General features: G+C 38.5%; 1 protein-coding gene and 1 long non-coding RNA gene across 4 annotated transcripts in view; both read right to left on the reverse strand.

Annotated features, from left to right (window-relative positions):
* Nucleotides 1–10,609, reverse strand: part of MYLK3 (myosin light chain kinase 3) — a 27,731-nt gene extending 17,122 nt beyond the window's left edge. Inside the window, exon 1 of one of the 3 annotated variants that reach the window (XM_082770040.1) lies at nt 10,457–10,609. In XM_082770040.1, coding sequence (XP_082626166.1) covers nt 10,457–10,549 — 93 coding nt within the window. In that variant the 5' untranslated portion in view covers nt 10,550–10,609. Of the gene's footprint in view, nt 1–130; nt 330–2,644; nt 3,304–10,456 lie in introns of those variants that run through there. The other 2 variants (XM_082770039.1, XM_082770041.1) reach the window with 2 other exon arrangements.
* Nucleotides 10,610–11,861: 1,252 nt separating this feature from the next.
* Nucleotides 11,862–22,647, reverse strand: LOC309882687. The gene is made up of 3 exons (XR_014318340.1): nt 22,490–22,647; nt 18,029–18,163; nt 11,862–11,986 (listed from the first exon to the last, which is right to left on the reverse strand). It is a non-coding gene; the product is annotated as an uncharacterized lncRNA (long non-coding RNA).
* Nucleotides 22,648–22,805: the final 158 nt, after the last annotated feature.

Consider the following 22,805-nt stretch of genomic DNA (forward strand, 5'->3'; position numbering starts at 1 on the left):
CAACCTTATAGATTCCACAACAGAACACTCTTCCATCCCTTCCCCCCCCCAAAAAAAAATAATAAATAAATAAATAAATAAATAAATAAACAAACAAACAAAATACCCCAAAATATTAAAATACCATTACCATTTTTATTACAGCTCTAAGCAAACCTGCAACAATGACCAGGGGTAACATTATTCTTGCAAAATCTTATGTGCAAAGAAAGCCTTGGATAAGCAACAATATAATGCCGTTTGTTGTTGCTGTTGGTTTTCCCTTTTTTTTTCCCCCCTATCCTTTTTCCTTTTTTTTTTTTTTTAATTAAAAAAGTGGCTTGGATCCTACAAAGCTCAGTTCACAGTCTTTTATTAATTTGACTCCAACCCAGAAAATGTCTTCCATAAACACTCCTATGGCATCCCTGGAATGCTGTCATACCATCAGCAAACAGCTTCACCCAAAAATGAAAACATAACCTCCCCACTCCCATCCCCATACTTAGTAACCTTGTGCAAAGCCAGCTCTGCGATAAGCTGCATGCTGTTACAAAACAGCAAAGGTTGGAGAACAGCAACAAGCAAATAAATTATTTTTGAGTGCAACCCCAGTGCAACTGAACATTTTGGACACGCCACAAAACAGGCTGAAAAAATGGGACCACCAAAGTTAGCATGTAACTCAGCACAAGCTCATGTATTTCCAAATTCACCCACGCTTTGCTCCACATTACCCCCGCTAGGTCACGTATGTACACTACCTCTCTAATTGAAACCTAGGTCAAATATCATAGACTACTCAGCAGCCTGTGATCAAAGTACAAATATATCTTAAGGTCTTATAACTAATCTTATGCTCCAATTTCAAAAAGTGTTCAGAAGAAAAAAAAAAAAAAAAAAAAAAACAGAAGCAAAGAAGGAGAATAACGATAGTCATTTAGCAAAGGAGGAGTTAGCCCTGCAAGTCTGCTTGCCCAATCCACAGCCTGTTCTACAAGCGAGGCAGTGGTTAGAGCCTGGGACAGAGGCCGCCACCCCCTCCTGGTCCATCAGGTCACTGAGAGAGAAGGCCATTTCACCTCTCAGTCTCAGTCCCCCTACCCATGAAGCTTGGATCAAGTTCTGACCTCCTCAGACCTCCTCTTCTGCAAACACTACTGAAGCAGCACATAGTGGATATCTGACACCTAATCCTGACAGCATGCAAGAAGGCCACCTGAAATTCTCCACCACCATCCCTCTCCCTACCTTTATCTATATCCCTCCTTAATGTTTTTTTTCACTTGGAAAATAACAATTTGGTAACAAAATCATCTCTACATTCAGCATCACCTGCCCATTAACACACTGCACTGTCAGCTCAGTTCAAGGTATAAGCCCCACAAAGCACCCTGTCTGTCTCTAGGCCTTACACAGTGACTGCAGGCAGCAACTTGTAACAGCAGCTTTACCCAACATAAAGCAAACTTATTTTTTATTTTTTTTTTCCAAAAATTTGTAGAACTGGAAGAGTTCAAGTACAAGTATCATCTCTATCCGGTCTTGGCATTAATGAAAACTCCTTATAAATTCTTCTGTCTCTGTGGAGTCTAGCTTACTTGTCAGCCTCTGATGCTTAGTGAGACCAAAAGAGCTCTCAGGAAGCCCCACAAGGTAAGCTAGCATCTAACACTGTCCTTTTTTTATAGGAGTTTAGGTGTAACATCTACCAAAACATTTCACAGATCTGGCAGAAACATTCTGATCAAGATAGGAATGGACATTTGCATTCATGCTAGAAATGTCCTTACTGTAATTAACACCTCTGTGCAGGTGTGCAGAAGATTTCTTGGAATGAACAAACATATTCCAATTCATGGAGTCCCTCTCCACATTTTTTTTTTAATTTTTATTTTTGCCTAGGATACAAGCCACTGGGAAGGCTCAAAACTCTCGTTGGCCAAAACTAATTCCAAGCATTTGTAACTTTTAAAAAGCAAGGTTAATCAATTCCAAAATACCATATCAACTATACCAGTCTTGACTGTTGCTTCCTCACTATATTAAAAAATGTGTTGGAGTTGATAAGTACAAACTGATGCAAGCTGCTCTTGTGAAACCCATGAACTATTTGATTTAAGGAGTGCACAATGTCAGTAGAGTTCATGAAGTCACAGGCCCATCATAAAGACAGAGTTTTAAGACAACTTAGATGCCCAGGCTGCTCAGTCATGTGAACAGAAGTCAGCGTAAGTTTTACTAACTGGTGTTGTTTTTGGAATTCATGGTCAATCAAGAAAATAGAAGCTTCTTCCTTCAGCAAACGCTTTCCAGTATATTAGTCATACTTTCACAGGAACCTCAGTTAAGCCGCTTATTTGAATGACATTGCTGATCTTCAAGCACCGTTAGAAGCTGAATCTTCTTTTACAGTAGCAGTCTGCTCCTCATACTTGTTATAGGATTGCCTGGCACACTTGGGGCACTTCAGACGTAAGCCTGCAAGACACATTTTAAGCCTAGGTCTCTGTCTCAAGAGGCTTGCAATTCAAAGGTCATGGCAGTAACCTGTAATAGCAACACTACAGGGAAAATGGGAATTACACGTGTTATACAAGAAATCATCAGGAGAGCCCTGCTACAGCACAAAGAAAGGTATTAAGAACAGTAAAACAAAACCAACCTCGACAAGGATTTCCAGTGGACTTCCCTTCTTCCAGGGCACAATGCCCTTGAGAATAAAATCCACTACTTTAGAATTTCTCAATACTTCTCCCACAAAATTAATCACTTTATCCAGTGTATCAAACCTCTTCTCTATCTTTGCCAGCCTCTCCTTATGCTTCAAGGCATCTAGCTGGGCTGTTTTCATCAATTTCAACACTTCTGAGCATATGCTCTGGATATCAGGCTGGTGAGGACTGTCCAATAGCTTTAGTCCTTTTTTCATTTCATCTGGCTCATCAGGAGCTGCTCGTGATACCGTTAGCTTGTTAATGCCTTTTTCTACATCATCAATACCTTTGTTAACTCGCTGCAGTTTGCCTGTCAGGTCTTCTTGGAAATGCAACAGTTTGTCCATCTTTTCGTTCAAGAGACTCAATTTTTTATCCATCGTACTTAAGCTGTTCACCTTCGAAGGCTGTAACTTGGTCAGGGCATTTCCCTCTGCAACATCCAAGCAACCCGCAGACATTCTGTCCAGACAGCAGGATGTCAGATAGATTAGGCTGGCTTTTCATTAATCATAAATTAGAAAATGAGGGTCTGAAAGTTCATCTTCTTTTGCTATTCCTATTCCAGACAACCTCACTTATTGGAGTCAGCAGAGCGTATCATTAGATAGCTATTGCACGAAAGATTTATTTCTGTGTTATCTATTTCTTACTGCATGCTTTCAATGACGGAGGTAATTTGGCACCAGACTAAATTTTCTTGGGCCTCCTTGACGTCACAAGACCATTTAAAATTCTTTCTCAAGTGGCTGTTGATAGGCGAGCATCTTAGCAATCACCAATGCCTGAGCAGACCTCTGTAGGGAGAAACACTTTTCATGACCAGTTTTAGTTCTGTGAAAAGAACTTGCTAGAGCATTTCTCCTCATTAAACAGAGCAAATAGAAAAGTAAATTTGGTGGCCTCGTGCTAAGGCTTGGAAGAGTTCAGCTTTCCAACACAGAGGCAGAACATGCAACATAGACACAAGCTGTACTCACTAGGTTGGCTGTCACTTGAATTTAAAAATAGAGTACAATGACAAGGATCTGAAATACGTATCTAGCACCAGCATGTCTTTGTCAACTGAAACTTCTAAAATTAAATCTTTCTCCCAGCCTCTGAAAGTGAACCAAGTGAAAAATCAGAGCAAGTGTCCAACTGTTTGCAACAAAATTATGAAATCATAGGTCTGATTTCACAGATTTGTTTCTGACTTGCTTTCACTTCTGAATTACATTAGCGTGTCTCCAACAAAAATTATGATCGTGATTTTTGAAAATTACTAAAAAAAAAAGTGAAAAAAGTGAGAAATGCCTTTTCACTGTTGCACGTGTGTAGAGCAAGGGGGAAAAGCACCGGGGAAATATCAGAGCAGCAAGAGACCTGGTGTGAACCACATCAAAGCCACAGGTTTTGTAATACGAAGCATCCCTTTGCCTCCAAGCCCTTCCTCACTTTTCAGAAAGGGTGTATGGGAAGAAGTTGTAATTCTTACAGTGACTTTTCTGTATAAGACATTCTAGAATTTAAAATCCTTCTGCACACTGCAGAGTCAGTAGTATCAGCATTAAAATTACCCTCTCAAGGTGTTAAGTCCTTGCCATTTCTGTGAGAGAACGTGTTTATCTGCACAAGAAAAACATTGCGGTAAGACTACTTAAAGCCAGAACGTGATTAGAGGCAATCTGGCACTTCTGCAATGTTTAGAGGCCACTAACCAGTTTTGCAAATGACACAAAGAACTCTAAGACTTCGATTGTTTATTACTGTCAATATATATTGGTCTGAATACCAAGAAATTACTTCAGAAGAAAACTTGGCCTGTGAAAATTGACGGGAGTTGGCCATTTCATACCATATCACTTTTAATCCGAAAGATATTGTCAGTGGTACTTTCACAGTGGTCTGGGATAGTATGGCACAAGTTTTATGATACCCCATCAGCAGATTGTGGAGATTCTCCCCTTCCTAATACTACTGTACATCTAAAGCTTTATCACAAGATATTTAGGAGCAGAAGAGAACTAATTGCTGGGCTGCACAAACTCACAACGTAACATTTGTCAGCATTATATCAGGTCCCAGCTAATAAGTGAAATTGCATTTTTACTATGTTGAAAGAAACTGAGAGGAGAGAAACAAGTGTTATGGGGCAGTAGCTGATATGCAAGTTTTCAGAACAAAATAGAACTCTACTGTGTAAGCTACAGGAATTGTTTTTTCTTCCTCTCTTTTTCTCTCCTACAAATAAACTAGATTCTAGAGCCACCTGCTTTCCATTCAGGACCATGCTTAAAATTCATGTTCAGTTTTACATGATTACAACGTGATACTTTTTTCTGCAGTCAAAATCCAAGGAAGGTTACTAAGTTTAAGAAATGACTAATGCTGAAGAGAGACACTCTCAAGTCTTTCAATACTAAAAGAAAAAGCCCGTTGCAGATCACTGTGTACCCACCCTTACATTGCACAGAAAAGTGCGGTTACTGTAAGAAATGCATTAGCCTATTAAACTCACTTTTTCTTTGTGAGGACCTATTGCTTATAATGAAATTTTGCACTTAGTACATATGCTGCTTCATCTCCAGTACCTCCCAAATTACATCCAAGGAGCATGAATTGTTAGGTGAGTAATGAATACCAGGGACTCCCACAGGACCTTGGTGCACGGCAGAGCTCTGCTCAGTCACCCCATGCTGTCACTGGCTAAACAAACTGGTGAGCCACATGAGTCCATCACAGTCTGGATCTAAATTTAGAATAAAGTTTCTTATTATAATTGGTCTCCTGTTGATTTCTGCTTGTTTCTTTCCAGATAACAAAAAAAATGAGCAGTGTGATCTGGACTGTGTAGGCAACTGACTCCATTCCATGAAGAGTTGAACTGAAATGAACCTGTAGGATACCTTTAAAATATCTCCAAGCTATCAACTATCTCGGGAGTGCCAGAAAAAAAGAAACACAGATGCTGGAGAACCAGAACTGCAAGCGACCTTCAACTGATGATGCCAAAGAGTCTTCTATTCTCAAGAGGGAAATGAGAGTTTATTCCACTTTGGCTTCAGCCCCACACACACTCCCAGTTGTGAAAGACTGATGCCAAACAAGAGAAACATTAACATTCAACACAACGGATGGTTTAAGAATCCAGGACACGGCAGCTCAGTTCTGATCACTCCTTGCTAGCTCTCACCCAAAGGAATTAAAAAAAAAAGATAAGCCGTAGGAAAAGAGATGAAGCAAAGGGGGAAAACAAAAATCTACAGCATGTACTAAAGTGATACCAGAGGCTTATGTCCCAAACAAGAAATGTCACAGAGGTTAAAACCAGCTGCTCCAACAGATCATCTCATTAGATTATTGCACTGCTTCCAGCAACACAGTAAAACTGGAAGTGACTGAAAATACACAGGTAAAAGGGAAAATGAAAAGCTTTTTAAGGCCTAAACAAAGCCAAAGCTTTATAGAGAACGTGTGGACTTTGGGAGAAGTTTGCAATGGTTGCAATGCAACAGAATTCTAAGGAGACAAAGAACTAAAGGTGGTAAATGCTAGGACTTTACAAAAAGCAAAAGACAGAAGACAACCTCAAAATCTGGCTACATTTGCTAAATGCTACTCAGGCAAAAAAAATACTAATAAATATCCTTTACATATTCAGCAATCAGCTGGCAACTTTTTCAAGTTATGCTGAAAATCTACTTAATTTACATGTAGTCACTGCAGCTTATAAACATGCAATTTTCCACCCAGCAAATGAAGAGCTAAGCTTCAGGGTACTTAAACTTTTAAAAAATTAAGCCCTACACCAGCGAGTAATTTCTCACAAGCAGTGTGCTTCCAAGACACATAAATATAATAAAGCACATCCACAGAGAAATGGTACAGCAAGATACCAATTCTCATGACATATGGCAAGCCCTGAAATAGGCTTCAGCTTTAATTTAGAGGAATAACTTCCAAAATCAAAATATGCCATACAGTCTGGCTAAGTCTGCCTGGTCCAATAGTTGGGTTTCCTGCTGAGATCAGACAAAAGATCTCCATCTGCCATGTTTGGTGGTGAACTCGGAACTGGCCCACACCTGCTTTAGAAGGCCAAGAACCTGACATTTAACACATTACTCACGTCAGCTGTTGGTTGAAATCCACTTGCACAGTAAAAGTGTCTATAAAACACTATCAGTCTCCCCAAGTGACCCTGGCGTAATAAATTTAAATATTGCTCAGTGTACAAGAGTTCAACTTTATGGTGGTATCACATCAACTAAGCTATAATACTCATTATATAAATGTCTTTTTCCTTTTTCTGTACATTTAATGACAAAACTGTTAACACAGTAAATTCAGAAACACTCTCGCCAATCCTGCCTTCTTCCTTTTTTATTCCTTTTTAAAAGGAAAATAAAAGGAGTCTAAGTAAAACGCTCATAGGCAGTGGCACAGCTATGGACAGGTTAATGAATCCGAGATCATGTTTATTATTTTAATGCATCTCTGTCAAGCAGCTGACAGCAGATAGCTGAACAGATCAATTATGACATTTCACTAACATCAAAGTGACAAGATTTCTAGATAATACTGTTTACCATTTGCCCACATGGCTTAACAAGAACCTTTAAGTTCTTCCTCCAGGTTGCTTTCCTCTCAAGAGACCAAGAGAGCACCTGTTGCCTGCTCACATTTATTCAATTGACCCCAAGCTCATTCTCACCACCAGAACTGTTACCACAGAAACAGCATTAAGAAGCTGTCTCATTTTCTTGCCAACTATTTTTTTTCTTATCCAAACAGGTAATAAAATATTTTATCAGCCTGGATAGAAGGCTGGTCATTGGCAATGTTTCCCTGGTATTGTGGTAATGATTCTCACTCCTCCTTCTTCAACAAAGAGCTCTCTGTAAACCAGAGAAGTCCTGCTGTGGTTCTGCTCTCCCTGAATTTCAGTAATTTTACATAAAATGCTGACAGTTCCTTGCAAAGCCTGCTGAGTCAAATGATCTGCCATCAAAGCTACCCTTGGATTTGAGAAGCAAACTGGCTCTCATTTACAAGACGCTTTCTCACTATTAATGTGAGCTCAACAGAGAGCCCTAAGGCACCTTTTATACCTACCAAAAGCTACTGTGTCTACAGTAGTTTGCTCAGGTACAAGTAATTTTAAGTCAGTAGGAATGCACTGAAACACAGAAGGGTAGCCTCGGTTGTGCAATAAGGCCCACAGAAATAAAACCAGCAAAAGCAAATTCTTCCCGCTAAAGTAGGAAGATAGACCCCTCTCTCTCTCATCTCTGTTGCCTAAGAAAGGGTTACTTCTAGGCAGCCAACTTTTCATAGGAAGGCCTTGCATTATCCAGAGTTTGTTCTAAAGCACACTGAAACTGGTACAACTATTCTTACTGACTTCAAATTTCACTGCCTTTCAATCAGATCCCTCAAAAGTCTCTGCTTTGCCAGCAACATGTGATTTCGTTAGAGAAGATGGAAATCACTGAACTGCACTGTTTGATGTTGTTTTTTGTTCCCTTCCTACTTTGGAAGATTTTTTTCAAAGATTTTTTTTACAAGTTTGAAAAATTGGCACAAAAATGCACACAGAGCTATACTAACTTACTAATTTATAATAATTGTTTTCAACTTCATCAATGTAACAACTAACAACTGCTGCAAGAATATATCTGAGTTTTTCCTTCACTCCTCCACTCATTTTTCCAAGTTAAGAGGCAATAATACCAATCCCACAGCTACTTGTCTGCCCTTCACAGTTGACTTAAGTATGATCACCTCGAGCACAATTTTACATTGCACTGGATTAAGTGTTTGAAAAGCAAAACCCACGAGCACAACGTTATGTCAGGCTGCACTGGAAGCAGGTGAATGAAGTGTTTGTGGCCAGCTACACAAGGGGCAGCTTTACCCAGAACAGCCCCCAAGCCCATCACAAACCATTTTGCCGGACTTGAGGGTGCTTTGGCTGCTGATGTACTTTCAGAAAGTTCTCCCAAAGGCAGTTTGCACAACTGTTTCAGGCCTTGTGCAATCCAGAGCCTCAGTTATTCTTTCTATCACATTTCCATCTGACCATTGTGGTACAGCAAACATCAGGTACTACGCTCGGTGGTCCTAGCTAATAACATTCTTTATAGGAACCTAAGAGAGGGATTTTTATTTTTAAATAAGGGCACTTCTTGGCATTGTTATTATCCTCTAGTAACCAGAACACCATGTAAAGAAAATTAAAGATCCAGTAAACAGTCATCTCTCCTATACTGAAGTCCATTATGTGCACCTGCTGATCTAGATATCTCTGACATTTTGGTTTGACGTCATTCCCAAACACAGCATTATCTGTTCAACATGATGAACAGTTCATTAGTACGTTCCATTAAATCAATAGACTAATGTTTTTTTTTAATGTGATGTTGCCATAAATAGACAAGAACATCATGCAGCTCCTTCCATATGATGTATTCTGAGCAGCCTTCTGAGCTGCTCTGTTTTTAACCTTATAAATTTTATCAAAAAATAATATTCTAGTGTTGAGCATATAAGATCCACTATGTAACAGTAAATTAATCTGTGGCTTTGCAACAAAATTGTACCTGTTGAGATTTGTAGAAATTTTGTCATTTTCTCTAGCTGTACCAGAACTTTGTTTATTAGTATTTATTTAGTTCATTTACTTCATTGGCTCTTTAAGGAACTAATACGATAACAAATGCAAACTCTTTAAGAAAGTCCATTAGAGCTATCATTAAGCAAGATATGAGACAATCCCTTCTTCAAATTTTTGAAAGTAGTCTTTACAAAGAAAAAAATATCTGATAGTTTCCCATGCAAAACAACCCTTGAAATTTATTTATTTTTTTAATTTATTTTAAACTTGAAAATTATTATATATACATGGCATACTTTTTAAGGTTGAATAAATTCATTTTTTGCTTCTATCTGGATGGTAATGGTAATTCTCAGCCAGTAAAAAAAAAAAAAAAAAAAAAAAAAAAAAGATAAATATGCAGGCAAACTGAAGAAAACAAATTGTGTTTTCCCCAGACTCCCTGCCACTATAGCAACTGAAACCTAACTCCACAGATAGCCTTAAAACACTGATGGATAGGTTACAATAGCGGAAAAGTAGATCCCTATATCCTGTTCCACCAGAATGTCATCTCTCTTCTTGTTTTGTAGTCTGTTGGTCAGTAGTAACTTTCTGGACACAGACACACTTTTACTTAATTTCCTCAGATCCTTGCCCAGTAGGGTTCTGATATCAAAACTTTTACATAGTACCACAGAATACACATTACTGAGTTACTGAGCACATGGTGTTCAAGCTGCCTGCACTGCTTTTACCACAGGTTAAGTGGCTTGATGCAGAATTTGGCTCCTCACGAAACTGTCTCAGCATGAGCCTGCCTGACAGATTCATTGTCTTGCAACTCCGAGGCATATGATAACTACAGCAAAAAGCTGTAACAACTGACCTTCACGTAATTTGAATGGCAGTCTGGCACCCTACTCTACAAATATACCGCTTGGAACACAAGTTTAATGTGTCAAGACTCTCACAAAAATAAATTTATTTACTAAGGCAAAGCCTACACTCGGCATTTCAGAGGTACCTCCTTGACATCAGCAGGTGGTTTGCAAGCAGACAGACTGTACAATTTGGCCACGCATATCAAATAGACACAGCACTTTACAAACAGCACAGAAACCAATATTGTCCCATCCAGTAAATTTTCACTTTCAAACCGAGGTCACAACAAAACACTTACCGTAAATCTCTTTACATAATCAGAAACACAAAATCCTCCCATGCTTAAACGAAGGGATCTGTGCAGAGAAGATTCTTGATACAAAGTTCCCATCTTTTTTGGCTTGTGTGGTGGTCTCCCATGTACCCTAAAGCCTTTTAGGCTTGAATAAAGCTGCACAGCCTCCCTAGATCTTGCTAGAATTCTGCTTCTGTGATAAACTAGGCATTTCATCTTATCTAACACTACACCAGGCATTTCAATCATTTCACTTCCTTATCAGCAGCACTAAGTTCTATCTGCATCCCAGCAGCTCACTTCCTGAATTACTGATAAGAGCTACTGTAAGGCACGGAAACAACATAACAGCAGATGACAGCCAAATCTCCTGAAGTCACTGAAGAGTCCCCGCTTTGCATTCGTCTGTTCCTTAAGTCCATTTTGCCCAGTCTAACTTAGCTATAGTGGTAACTTACAGAAAGAATGTTTCAGCTAAGCAGCGACAGGAGTTATCTGACTGCTTTCCATTTGTTCAGTAATACATCATTTGCTTTAATAACATGATTATACATATGAGTATTTCTTTCATTTCACATTTCTTAAGCTATACCATAGGAACAAAGGGAACAAACAAATGGACAAAAGAGGACACATATTCATCCTCCATTAGAATTCAGATAGCTGTTTATGACTTCAGGCAGCATTTCTACAGTCTGACATTACATGCAGAGCCATTCACTTCAGTTTGTAAAATACCTTATGGCCAAACAACGTGCTCACACAAGTGTACATTGCCTTGAAGTCCATGTAGGCACGACGTCTGTGATCCCGTAAATTTAGAATATCCTTTAAAAATTTTTCTACTCAACGTCAGATTAATAAGCAGCCATAACACACCTGAACATTGCTCCTCATGCATTTAGTCCTTACCTAATTGATTGCTTTTTATTTTGCCTAGGGTAAAATATACTTTTTTTTTTTTTTCTTTTAATACTGGTCTCAGCTATAAAATTATGTCAGTGGAGTACAAATATACAAAGACAATAGATACCAAGATACTGAATGATCTAAGAAGGAAAGTAAGTTCTAGAGATGTAAGAGTAAGCCTGCTTACAGTTTTCATCTGTGCTGTGCCTGCATTTCCCACTGTCAACAAGCTGCAGTAAAATTAGCTCTGTTTTATTACTACTTCCAAGTGATCTCCCATTAACCTAATTCACATCAGGCACTGGTACACAAGCACAGCTACTCACAAAGGACCAGTGACTTTTGCACCGATGGACAAGCAAGCCCAGAAATATCTGCGCTTAGCATGGGCCAAGCCTTCCCTGACTAAATCATAATAAAATTTTGTTTTACCACAGGGTGAGTGCACATCAGTTCTCCTCTAAAATAAACAGGCAAGCAATGGAGAGAAGATACTGTACCTTTATCATTACGACCTAAGAGATGTCAGGTCCAGAAGGGTGGGTATAGATCTGGCTACCCTTCTCACAGCAAAAACAAGTGCTTCGTTTCCACTTGGGGTTGTATAGCAAGCTGACCAATATGCTGTTAAAAAAAATAAATAAATACAGAAAAAAAAAGTGAATTAGGATGATTGAGTAACTCACAGGGCAAAAGCCAGAGATGAGATGGCCATGCTTAATGTGCTGAAACTTTTTTTTTTTTTTAAACTGCCAGACAAGGAATGTTTATTAGGCCATTCAACAACAAGTGAAAAGGCCAGGGGTTGCCTGGGGTACAGGATAATTTGACTGCAGCCCATAGTTCTACCAAAAAGTTAGTAGCCTGACATGCTGGTATGAGACACAGGCAACCTGAGGCTGCCTGAGACACCAGCCTTAAACCTCCAGAAATCTGAGGCCCATTTCCACTGCCAGACTCCTGAATAAATTTTAACTTGAGCTCTGTGCTTTGCCTTTTTCACCTGTAAGACTGAGTTGAACCCTTCCTAGCTTCCAGAATGTTTTTAGAGCTTTAGAATCTATTATTACTGTTCCCCACTTTTACAAGGCAGAACCAACCTAAGAATTCTAGGTCAAAACTGCCCCAAAATGTTAGGACACACCAGCTGGCTAGTGGTACAAGAAAAAGTTAGGACTTCCATGCAGTAATGAGTAATGCTGCTGAGATATTGTGCCTGGATATGGCGAGACTGTTACAGGGTTTATGGAAGCACTTAGAGCAGTATTCCTAGGATATGGAACTACAGCTATTCAAAAGGTGTACAGCTTTAATACATGAGTCCAGAGATGTCTGTGTCCAGGGGAAAAACAAAAGTGTTTTTATAACTTTTTCCAATGGCACAAATAATCATGTCGTTACTCCAGATTTTATCAAGAGGTGATATTACTTAACATGGCAGCAGAGGCATGTACAGCATGTAAGTGGCACGCCATGGAGGAAAGCTTGCATGACAAAGAGAATCCTTTAGGAAATTTGGCAAGTGGTCCGGAACAAGCAATGCTCAGCCTGCAACCTTCCATTAGCAGATCTAAATACGGAACTGTAGGATAAAACAACACCTTCCTGCAGTATTTTTATTAATTATAACTAAGAATATAATTATTATGATAAGCTTTACTAGCTTTGCTTTTTCTCTATTTCATCTTTGGAAAAAAAAAAAAATATCTTTTTTCATCTCCATTGTCGTTTCATATCTTATGACTGTGCTTTCAGAAAGGTATCAAAAGCAACAAAACAGCAGCAGCTACAAAATATTCCATCCACAATAAGCAAACAGTCCCATTTTCACAAAACTAAGTGTACTGACATGGCCAGAAAATAGGCAATGGACACAGGGCTACATTTTCTTTGATACTAGAGAAAAGGCTAGTGGATTTTACACACAAGAAAAAACAGTTTGGTCTCTCACCCGATAAAATACTAAGAGCTAGAGACAAGGAGTGTACTCAGTTCAAATACAGGTATTCTAGTATAGGCTTTGTAGACACCATGAGATGTATTATAGAATAAATGCAGAAGTTTTACAAAAATCATGCAAGTAACCACCAACAAATGAAATAAAGATCAAGGTTAGTCCTTTAACTTTCAGAGCAACTCTTTGAATCTGCTACACTCACACTCCAAAAATCCTTCTTTCCAGCAAACAGAAGTGTTTGACAACTAGATCAGTGCAACTCAGAGTAAAAAACAAGAAAGGAAGAAAAGGTAACATTAAGAGACTTAAGTATTAATAACTTCCCTTCCCTAGCCAGTTGCTGACACTACAATTCCTGCACTAAATACAGTGCAAAATGAAAGGGATCAGCATTTTTAAAGTGACCTCTCTCATCTCCCAGCTTCAGGCTCTGTGAATTATGAGGACACTCGTTGCTCCACAAACACATCCTACATTCATGGAATTTATAATCTAAACAACACTCCTTAGCTGAAATTTTCTGTTAACGTGGCAGTTAATACACAGTATCTTTCTTCCTGAAAAAAAAAAAAAAAAAAAAATCAATACGTAGAAGTTATAGTCCCTAGGGAATTTGCTTTGTACTGTTAAGAGTTACTGTACCACCTCAGTATTTTAAAGCTTTTTTTTTTTATCAATATTATTAATCAGGAGCAGGGAACTAGTGACACTGATGCTGCCCAGTTAAACTCACCATGACTATGCCCAAAACATCTACCCAAAGGTTCACAGTCCCCTTCCAGAATAGATTTCCAAACTCTACCCACAACTTACCCTTTCATTACTCTTCCATCCATGCAACGAGCTAGAATTGAATGCCAGCACACAGGACCATTCACAGGAAAATGCAAACAAAATCAGCAGGGTATTGATATCAGAAATATTCTGTGTATCTGATCAGGACACACATTCAGAAGTTTGTGACCGTTTTGTCTGATGATGCATCTTCTAAGAGCAGTCAACTCCTGGTTGTGTCTGTGCCAGCATCAGTGCATTTCTAGAGCTGCTCAGCTTGCAATGGATTAGTAGTAAAGGCCAGGTCTGAAAGCCTCCCCACCTCATTAATATTAATTTTATATTTTAAATCCTAGGTACACATGGACTCATCTCCAGGGCTAGAAGGCTCATAAATTATATTCCATTTTTAAACACGCAGTATTCACTCTTATTGTTTCAGAAGGAAAACACCAGCAGAGACAGCCTTAGGCAGGCAGCTTTCATTTAAAAGAATAGGATCTTCTGGGCTTTATCTTCAGCTCTGCTTTAACCTCGTTAGCCCACAGATTTGCACTAGAGTGAATCCAGCCTGCAAAGCACTAGCACAAGTACAACTGCTAGAAGATTTTCATTCTTTCATTACTCTGCTTTTGTTCCATTTACCAAAGCAGGTGGGCATAATGTCTACGGCTGTATAAACTCATGAAAGCCAACTTACATAGTAAATGCTTGAAAAGTAGCTACAACCACCACAAAATCAAACTAAGGAGGCAAAGTGACTCACTATCTTTCTCTCCTGGCAACATGGAAAGGTAATAGTGCAAAGCACACCATATTGCATAGCAAACCTAGCTTTAATCATCTCAAAGAAGGTCCAGAGGAGAACAGATTCAAGCCTTCTCTGTAAGGATGGGGGACATCTGGGGAAAGTGTCTTTTACTTCTGTATAGCACAAACCCTTGTTACACAGGCCAGCCCTACAGGCAGTAACAACTAAGTTCAAGATGCTGAGGCAGAGAGTCCCTGCAGCCTTCTAGTGTCCACTAGTGAAGGAATGCACAGTAAAAACAAGAAGTTGGAATAATTTTTCTATTTTTACCTTATTCTCCTTTGTAAAGCATTGGTCATAACAGATTTACTGCCCAGCAGCTTGTTTCTAACAGGAAATACTACAAAGCGTGGAGAGGTAGCCTTTTGCAAAAACCTGAAACAGAAGAATTCCTCCACTTGCCCTCAAAAAAAAAAAAAAAAAAAAAAAAAGCCTACAATAGTGAGAAGTGCAGATCAAGAAACTCCTGGAAGAAATAAAATGTGATATGCAGGCTGCCACTTGCATGACAAATTCTATCAAGCTCCCACTTAGCACATGCACTATTCTGTACTTCATGAAGAATTCATTCAATTGACACAACCCTCTCCTACCCTCTTGACCTCTCTGAGGCAGCCACACAGCATAGGTGGCAACTGCAACCTCTAAGTTTAATGTTCTATTAACTAAAGAACACAACTTCTCTGAATAAGGCCCATTAAGTACACATGCACCAAGACTGTATGTGTAAGGAACATATATACAGAAAACAGATTTTCAGGATTCTTTACATTGGAGTTTGAAATTCAGAAATAAGTATTTTAGATGTATTTTAACTTCGGTGGTATGAATTGTTGGACACTCATCTTAAGAACAGTGTCATTAATTAAGTTCAAGATTGTCCTTGAAAAGCTTCTTTTCAGAGTCAATTCAAAATGAAGAAACATACTGCAAAACAGGGATGAACACTCCCAACACCACTCCCACTGGTGGGGGATCTCGTGCACCTTTCGCATCATGTCTGAATCGGTTTCCCAGTAGCTAATAACCACGAGAAAAGCCCAATAAATGCGCAACCTGGGATATAGATGGGAAAACACAAACAACATAGAAAAAAAGATACGCTTTGGAGCATTCATTGGTCATGCTACCTAATTTTTAGGTAAAAAAAAAAAGGAACTGCTCAATTCAGAAAAATTTGAGCAGCACCAATTTTACTCTCTTCTATTATTACAGCACCTCTCCGTTCATTTCTCCCTCCTCCCCCAAACTTCTCTTCTTCTCACATCTCTGGAGACCTGAAACCCATGCACCACCTTCTCCCCCATGAGACCCCACAGATCTCCATGTATCTGCCATAGTAGCCTTAACACATAGATGCTTAGTTCTTGTCATTCTACCCTTCTCCAGCTCTGTCTAGCTTAACCTCTATCTCATGCAATTTCCAGTCAAATCCTCTCCATCACCCACACCTTCCTTTCTTTGTCTGCCCTGCCTTTTCCTGACTTGTGTTGTTTCCCCAACCCATTCTGTGTCCTGCTCTTTTCCAGGCCCAGCTTTCCTGCCCAGTCACTCTGGTCCCTGCCTCCTCCTCACGTAAGGCATGAGCCGCAATTACTTTCCTTCCTTTTGCTATATAAGGAAGCTCCGCTGCAGCTCTTACACTGGCTAATAATGAGAACTGCATGCCTGAGATCCCAGAAATTGGGATTAATGTAATTATTTACACTAACAGCCTCCCAGGGGGCTTTTAAGTCACAGGGCTTTTTAGGATTACTGCAGGCAGAAAGAGTACAAGCTGTCAAAAAACCTTTAAGATACTACAGCTTGATCAACAAAAAAGTAGTAAATTGACAAGCAGCAAACAACGACTGAATCTCTGAAATCATTTATCTAGTATAAGCACGACACACGTGTCTAAAATACCTGTCATTTTTCTGACTTGCTTAGATTTCCAGTGTTCAAATAATACTTTTGTTTCCCAGAAATGCATTTATAATGCAGACATTCAAAGAAGGATGTATCCCCTGCTGTTTGCCATGGTTTTGACATTTACATAGATGGTAGATGTAGGTTTCTGTTCATTTTTTTCCCTGAAGTCTTTGCAATGTATAACCAATCTAATAAAGATTTTAAGACAAAGCATTTCACAAGATTTATTTTCCTATGCACAAGTGCCACCAGTCTCAAAGTCAAAACTGCTGAACAATACAAATTGTTAAAGTATGTTTCCTCTTGCAAATTCTGAACTCTTCTAACCCTTTTTCCTCCCCCTCCCCAAACTACATGTAGGTGCACCCACAGGAGCTGTATGTAAACGTGAGCTTCACAGTTGCTAAGTAACTCCATGCCGGTAGACAGCATTGTGAATGTTGTCAGCAACATCACAGAAGCTGCCAAATTCATAATCTGGTCAGCGCCAAGAAATGTAAGCTATATACTTTGGATGAGACACTCAGAGCTTCGTAAAATGGGCACGAGCAACAATGAAAGAAAATACATTGACAAGCAACTAGATTCATGAGTAATCACAGGACACTTCTGGATCAGGACAGTTACTGACTATCCTTGAGAATGCAGCTATTAGTATTTATCTAAATTAGGCTTCTCCATTTCCATTCAGTGACATAAAATGAAACATTTCTCTGCTGTTATCCAGGTTCAGTCTGGGTCCCAGCTCCTATCTCCACAGAGTCCAGCCATGCAGCTAATCACTACTAGCGCTCCCACGTGCATGTACACACAAACATATATCCTGTTCCACAAATTCTCCAAATAAAGCAACTCAGATCTCAGTCTGAAGATTTTTCTTTATTAGCAAGACATATTCAGTAAAACATTCAAAAGCTCTTTATTCCAAAACAGAATAAAACCCTCTGAGACTTGGAAGATTGCTGGCCTATGTTTGTACTCCCAGTATCTGGAACAATCACTGTTCTTAACAACGTATTATGGCCTTCAATGCTGTCCAGCACTAAAAATAGTATCCTGATGACAGAATTAAGGACTAAGTTACGATAGAAATCACAGTAGAAGACTGAAGGCAGTAAACTAACTTTCTTAAGATGGAGCTCAAGTTCTATGTGCAAAGCTAAGAACCACCACAAGCAGCTTGCGGGGACAGGAGGAAAAGAGGAAAGGGTACCTGACTCTTTCCTGGAGAATGCTGCATGATGATACCAAGCGATTCTTGAGAATCATGTTTTGAACTTGAAATTAGACAACTTCAGTGAAAGCAGCTTTTTTGTTTGTTTTTCGTTTGTGTTTTTCTTCTTCTTCCCTGGAGAAATACATACACACATTTATCCATTTCCACTGCCTTTTAGCTAATGATTTTCATGTTTTTTACTTAGATTGCAAATCTAATTCAACAGCTAGCAGCTGTGAACAACCCTATCTAAAGAGCAGAAAAAACACATTCTTTAGTACGTTAATTTACAGACTCTTTCTATTCATTATGAATTCACAATATCTACTAAAAATACACAATATGTTATTGCAGTGTTAGATCAATTTGAACATCTTCCTCCTAATGGAAAGGATATTTAATCAGACATAGCTTTGGTGCAGTCAGACTTCGAATCTTGTAAGTATTAGTGAGTTCTGAAAGTGACAGCCTAAAGAAGGGGAAAAAAATATAATGTTTCTACTGCTTATTAGAGCTGTATTACCACCACTGCTACTTAAGTAGAAACCTCCAGAAGGGGGACGAGGCAAACAACTAGGGAAAGCAACATCTTAAAATGCTAGTTAGAATTGCTAGAGGATATCTACCAGGATCCATACTGACATAAAGTAGGAAACCTCCTACATACTACTGATGGTATTGTACATACTTCGAAGGATCAACTGCTTTTAGACGCATCTGAAAGTACTGGTTAAACTCATTAACATTTGTTTTGCTATATTTTCATAATAAGCAAAAAGTATGGCACAACAGGAAATCTACGGAGTTAAACAGTTGGCACTGAGAGCCCAACATCTGCTAGAGGCAGACCAGGTCCTGAAGATCAAGCACCCTCTAACAGCTGAAGGACATCTTCAAGGTCAATTTCTCCTGCAAGCAATCTAGTTCCTGCTCCCCATGACCGTTCCACGATACCAACAAAAGTACCAGAAATAGAGACTATCAATAAATTTGCTTTAAAAACACTAATTCAAACAAGACACTTGCATAGAAGTGCTTAGAGATACAAAATACAGTATGAGCAATACCTGAATGTGTACGTGCATGTAAGGGAATCATATGCTCGAGATCAACAATTCAGAGAGGTTTAAATTAAACTGTGGTTTAAGACAGCTTTCTGGTTATACTGTTTATTCAAAGATTATTAGTATCTTGAAGGACAAAAGGCAAGCACTGTGTCCTGCTAGGCAGTAAGACACTAAGCACCCAAAAAAAGGACACAGGGCTGCTAGTAGCTTCCATGCAGATTTCACATTAAAAAAAAAAAAAAAAAGATAACCCCCCCAACAAAAAAGATTTCAAAAGCACTAAGCAAAACCACCCCAAAGACCTCATTTGTGACCTGAGCATCATTTGAAGCAAGTTTCTCAGAACTCCAATCTCCCCTTGTAAATCCTTCTGTCCTGTCAGAGGACAACTCTAATTTGCAAAGTACTCTCCTTCCCATCATATTTTCTATTCTTTTAATAAATTATAACACTAAAACCAACATGTTAGACATGTCTGTAAAATTTGACCAAATAAAATATTATCTATAGCTATATCTATCTATAGATAGATAGATACGACTTCAGGAGAGCTGAAGAGTTTCCTTAAACCATTTTTTTATAAGGTTGCCACCTGAAAGTTCAGAGTTATTCTGTGCTCCTGACAAATTACTTCTCTCTACCAATTTTCACAGTTCAAGAGCTACCATCCCAAAACAATTGAAGATACCTATTGTCACTGCAGATGGTCAGAAGCACCTATTAGCAAGATTTTAAACTCAAGTTACAGACAAGCAAGTGACGTTCTAAAGAAAAATGATTACATTTCATTGTGCTTCCACTGAGAACTGAATACTTTGCTCTTTCAATAGTACTAATGCCTGAACATACAGTAACTGTCCTTAGAATAAGGCTGCCATCTAGTAGCAGAATAGAGTAAATGCAGAAACCTCAAGCCACAATTTGAGCTGTGAACTCACTTGATGGTCTGACATGCTATTACAAGCTTATATAAACACAGGAAGTATCGTTCTTCAGAAAAGGAAAAGTGGCCGAAAAATAGAGCTGGTTAGATGGTGGTTTCTAAGCTGGCAGTTCTCCTGTGAAATCCTAAACCATTCAGTTCACAACATAAATTTTATCTAGACAGATAAGTCAACATAGAGGTGGTATAGTGGTGAACCAGTATTTTTGTAGTTGTTATATCTTCTTTCAAGTTAATGGAAAAAAAATGCAGCCTAATTGACTCTTTCTCAAATAAGCCTATTCTGTGCAAAGCCTCATGCTATAAAATGCAGTGAAGTCAGATTGCAGATTGGAGAAATGCAGATTAAGTCAGACTGAACCAAAAAAAATTCAAAGGCAGGGCAGGCTGTATAATCTCACTGAAACTAGAGTCACAAAATGCATCTGTTAGTTCCTGAAGTGTTATTTATTCTTACTTCTTGAAAAATATGCAGTTTCCAAGTCAGAGCTACTGTGAAAACAGGCACAAACAGTCTGCAATACACAGGATTTTACTCTCATCATTAAGCTGTCATTGGCTTTATTTTAATTTTGTAGACTGAGATGCAATACACTTTACAATTACAAATTACAGTGACTTACCACAGTGTTTTTATCCCTTGATCAGCTCTAACACACAAAGAAAGAGCTCTTGAGATTCCATCTTGTTGATGGAATACAAGACACTTTCCAGTTCAGTCACTGAATATATTCCAAGAAACCTATGTCTTACAGCTACAAAATTACCAGGGCTTTTGGAAGATGCCACAAGTGTCTTGTCTAGCTATGAAACACTGCTTTGTTTTTCATTGGTGGGAAAATAAAGTTAGGACTCTTGCTTTGCAAAATCCACGGTGGTCCACTAACAGAGAACCACCCCACCCCTGGGATATTTTCAAGACTACCTGCTTACATCACAGCTTCCTTTAAGAAAGTGGAAGCCAGAAAGGGGAAAAAAATAGCATGACCACAACTGTGAAAGAACTGAGGGCAGAGACATGGGAAAGACAAAGGAAAGAGGTACAGAAACAGAATTTAACTACTGTTTCAAGATTCTCCACCAGTGAAGAGGAAAACTAGGCCTTGCACTTTTGAGAGGCATGAATGAATTTTCGGTACTTAACAGCAAAGTAAAGGTACCAATCTAAATGTAATAATCTTAGCATCACATCTAACAACACTAGCTTCAGTCCTCTGAAAATAACATCTATTAGTAGAACTTTAATTCCATGTATGGGAGCAGAAAGAACCTGTAGCAATTCAGGTTAAAGCACCAAAGAGACAGTTTGACATTAGTATTTCTCTTTATCCCTTCTTAACACAGTAAAACTCATTCTGACAACAGAAGCAACACAAATCTGATTGTATCTTAAGCTTTCAAAATGAGAACTTCCCTTTTGTCATTCTGACTTTAAAAACTTACCATGCAAATAGGCATTATGATGCATATTCTCTATTATTAAGAGTTACGCATCTGTCCTTACTACTTTTATCTGTGACAGGCTACAATTCTGGAAAGCAGAAGTTTATATGATGTAGGGAAGTAGGTCTTGTGTTCACATTTTCTCATTTACTCAAATAAAGACAAATGTAGATTAGTGGTTTAATTGCATTTCTACACCCATCCCCCTCCTCCATTGTTAAAAAGGACCCCAATTACTCATTAAGAATTAAAAATCACTTTGTGTTTTAAGCTTCTGCTTACAAAGTTTGCATCTAAGATGTCCCTTGTGGCTTAACTAACTCAAAACATAGCTCCTTCCTTTAAACAATAACTAAAGCTGTCAAACGTATACAGACTAGCTTTGTTAATAAAATTCTCTGCTTCCAGAGATCATCTCTGTAGCAGAATCTCTCAAGGTAATTCTCACTATTAATGTGGTAATGAAAAGCATGAGTAATACTACAGAAAAACTGTGACATTTAAATGCATAACCCTTCTTAGAAGAGGGTAAATGAAAGGTGATAAAAAGCAAGTACGTCAGATTTTATGTATGCGATTGCCTCCCACAACTCCTCCCTCAGGATTGTACAGTGTTTGAGGTGTTGTTTTTTTGTTTGTTTTTGTTTGTTTGTTTTTTAAAAAGAAAGTAAGAAATACATGTTAATGTAGGGATTTCAGCTCAAATTGCACTATTCCACTTTAACAAAATGATTACTTTGTTGAATATTTTCCCAGAACCTATTTCTATCAAAACAGCTGTTTTCCACACTCAGAGTTTTGCTTTGGTATTTACCATCAAAAGTCCAAAGACAAAACTGCTTTTAGAAAAAAAAAAAAAAAAAAGCCAATGAGAGTAAAATTAACCAGCACATTGTCATCTCTTGGAAACACTAGTGAGAAGATGCTAGCTGCCAATCTACACCACAACTATTTTCTCTTGCTCTCCACTAAACAATAGGCCAAGAATACAGGAAAAGTACTTACCAGCTGGACAAAGCAGCCACGCAGCAAACAGTCACAATACAGCTTTCAAACCTCAGGAGTCTGACCCCAAAAGTATATGTGTTTTTTATAAAAAACAACTTTTTGTAATAGGAAACCCTTTTCTAGAGAGAACTCATAAACAATACAAATTTGTAAAGCAGAATAATCCTCCAAAATGAAATGGCTTGAGTTTTCTTCCTATTACAATTATATCACATCTATTAAAAAAAAAAAAAAAAAAAAGGCAAATCTAAAGTCATCCCTACAATGAATACCAGATTTCAAAGAGGATTAAAACCAACACACTTTAAATATC

This window comes from Aythya marila (assembly GCF_965140915.1).
Source record: "Aythya marila genome assembly, chromosome: 12".
In the NCBI taxonomy this organism is placed as follows: domain Eukaryota; kingdom Metazoa; phylum Chordata; class Aves; order Anseriformes; family Anatidae; genus Aythya; species Aythya marila.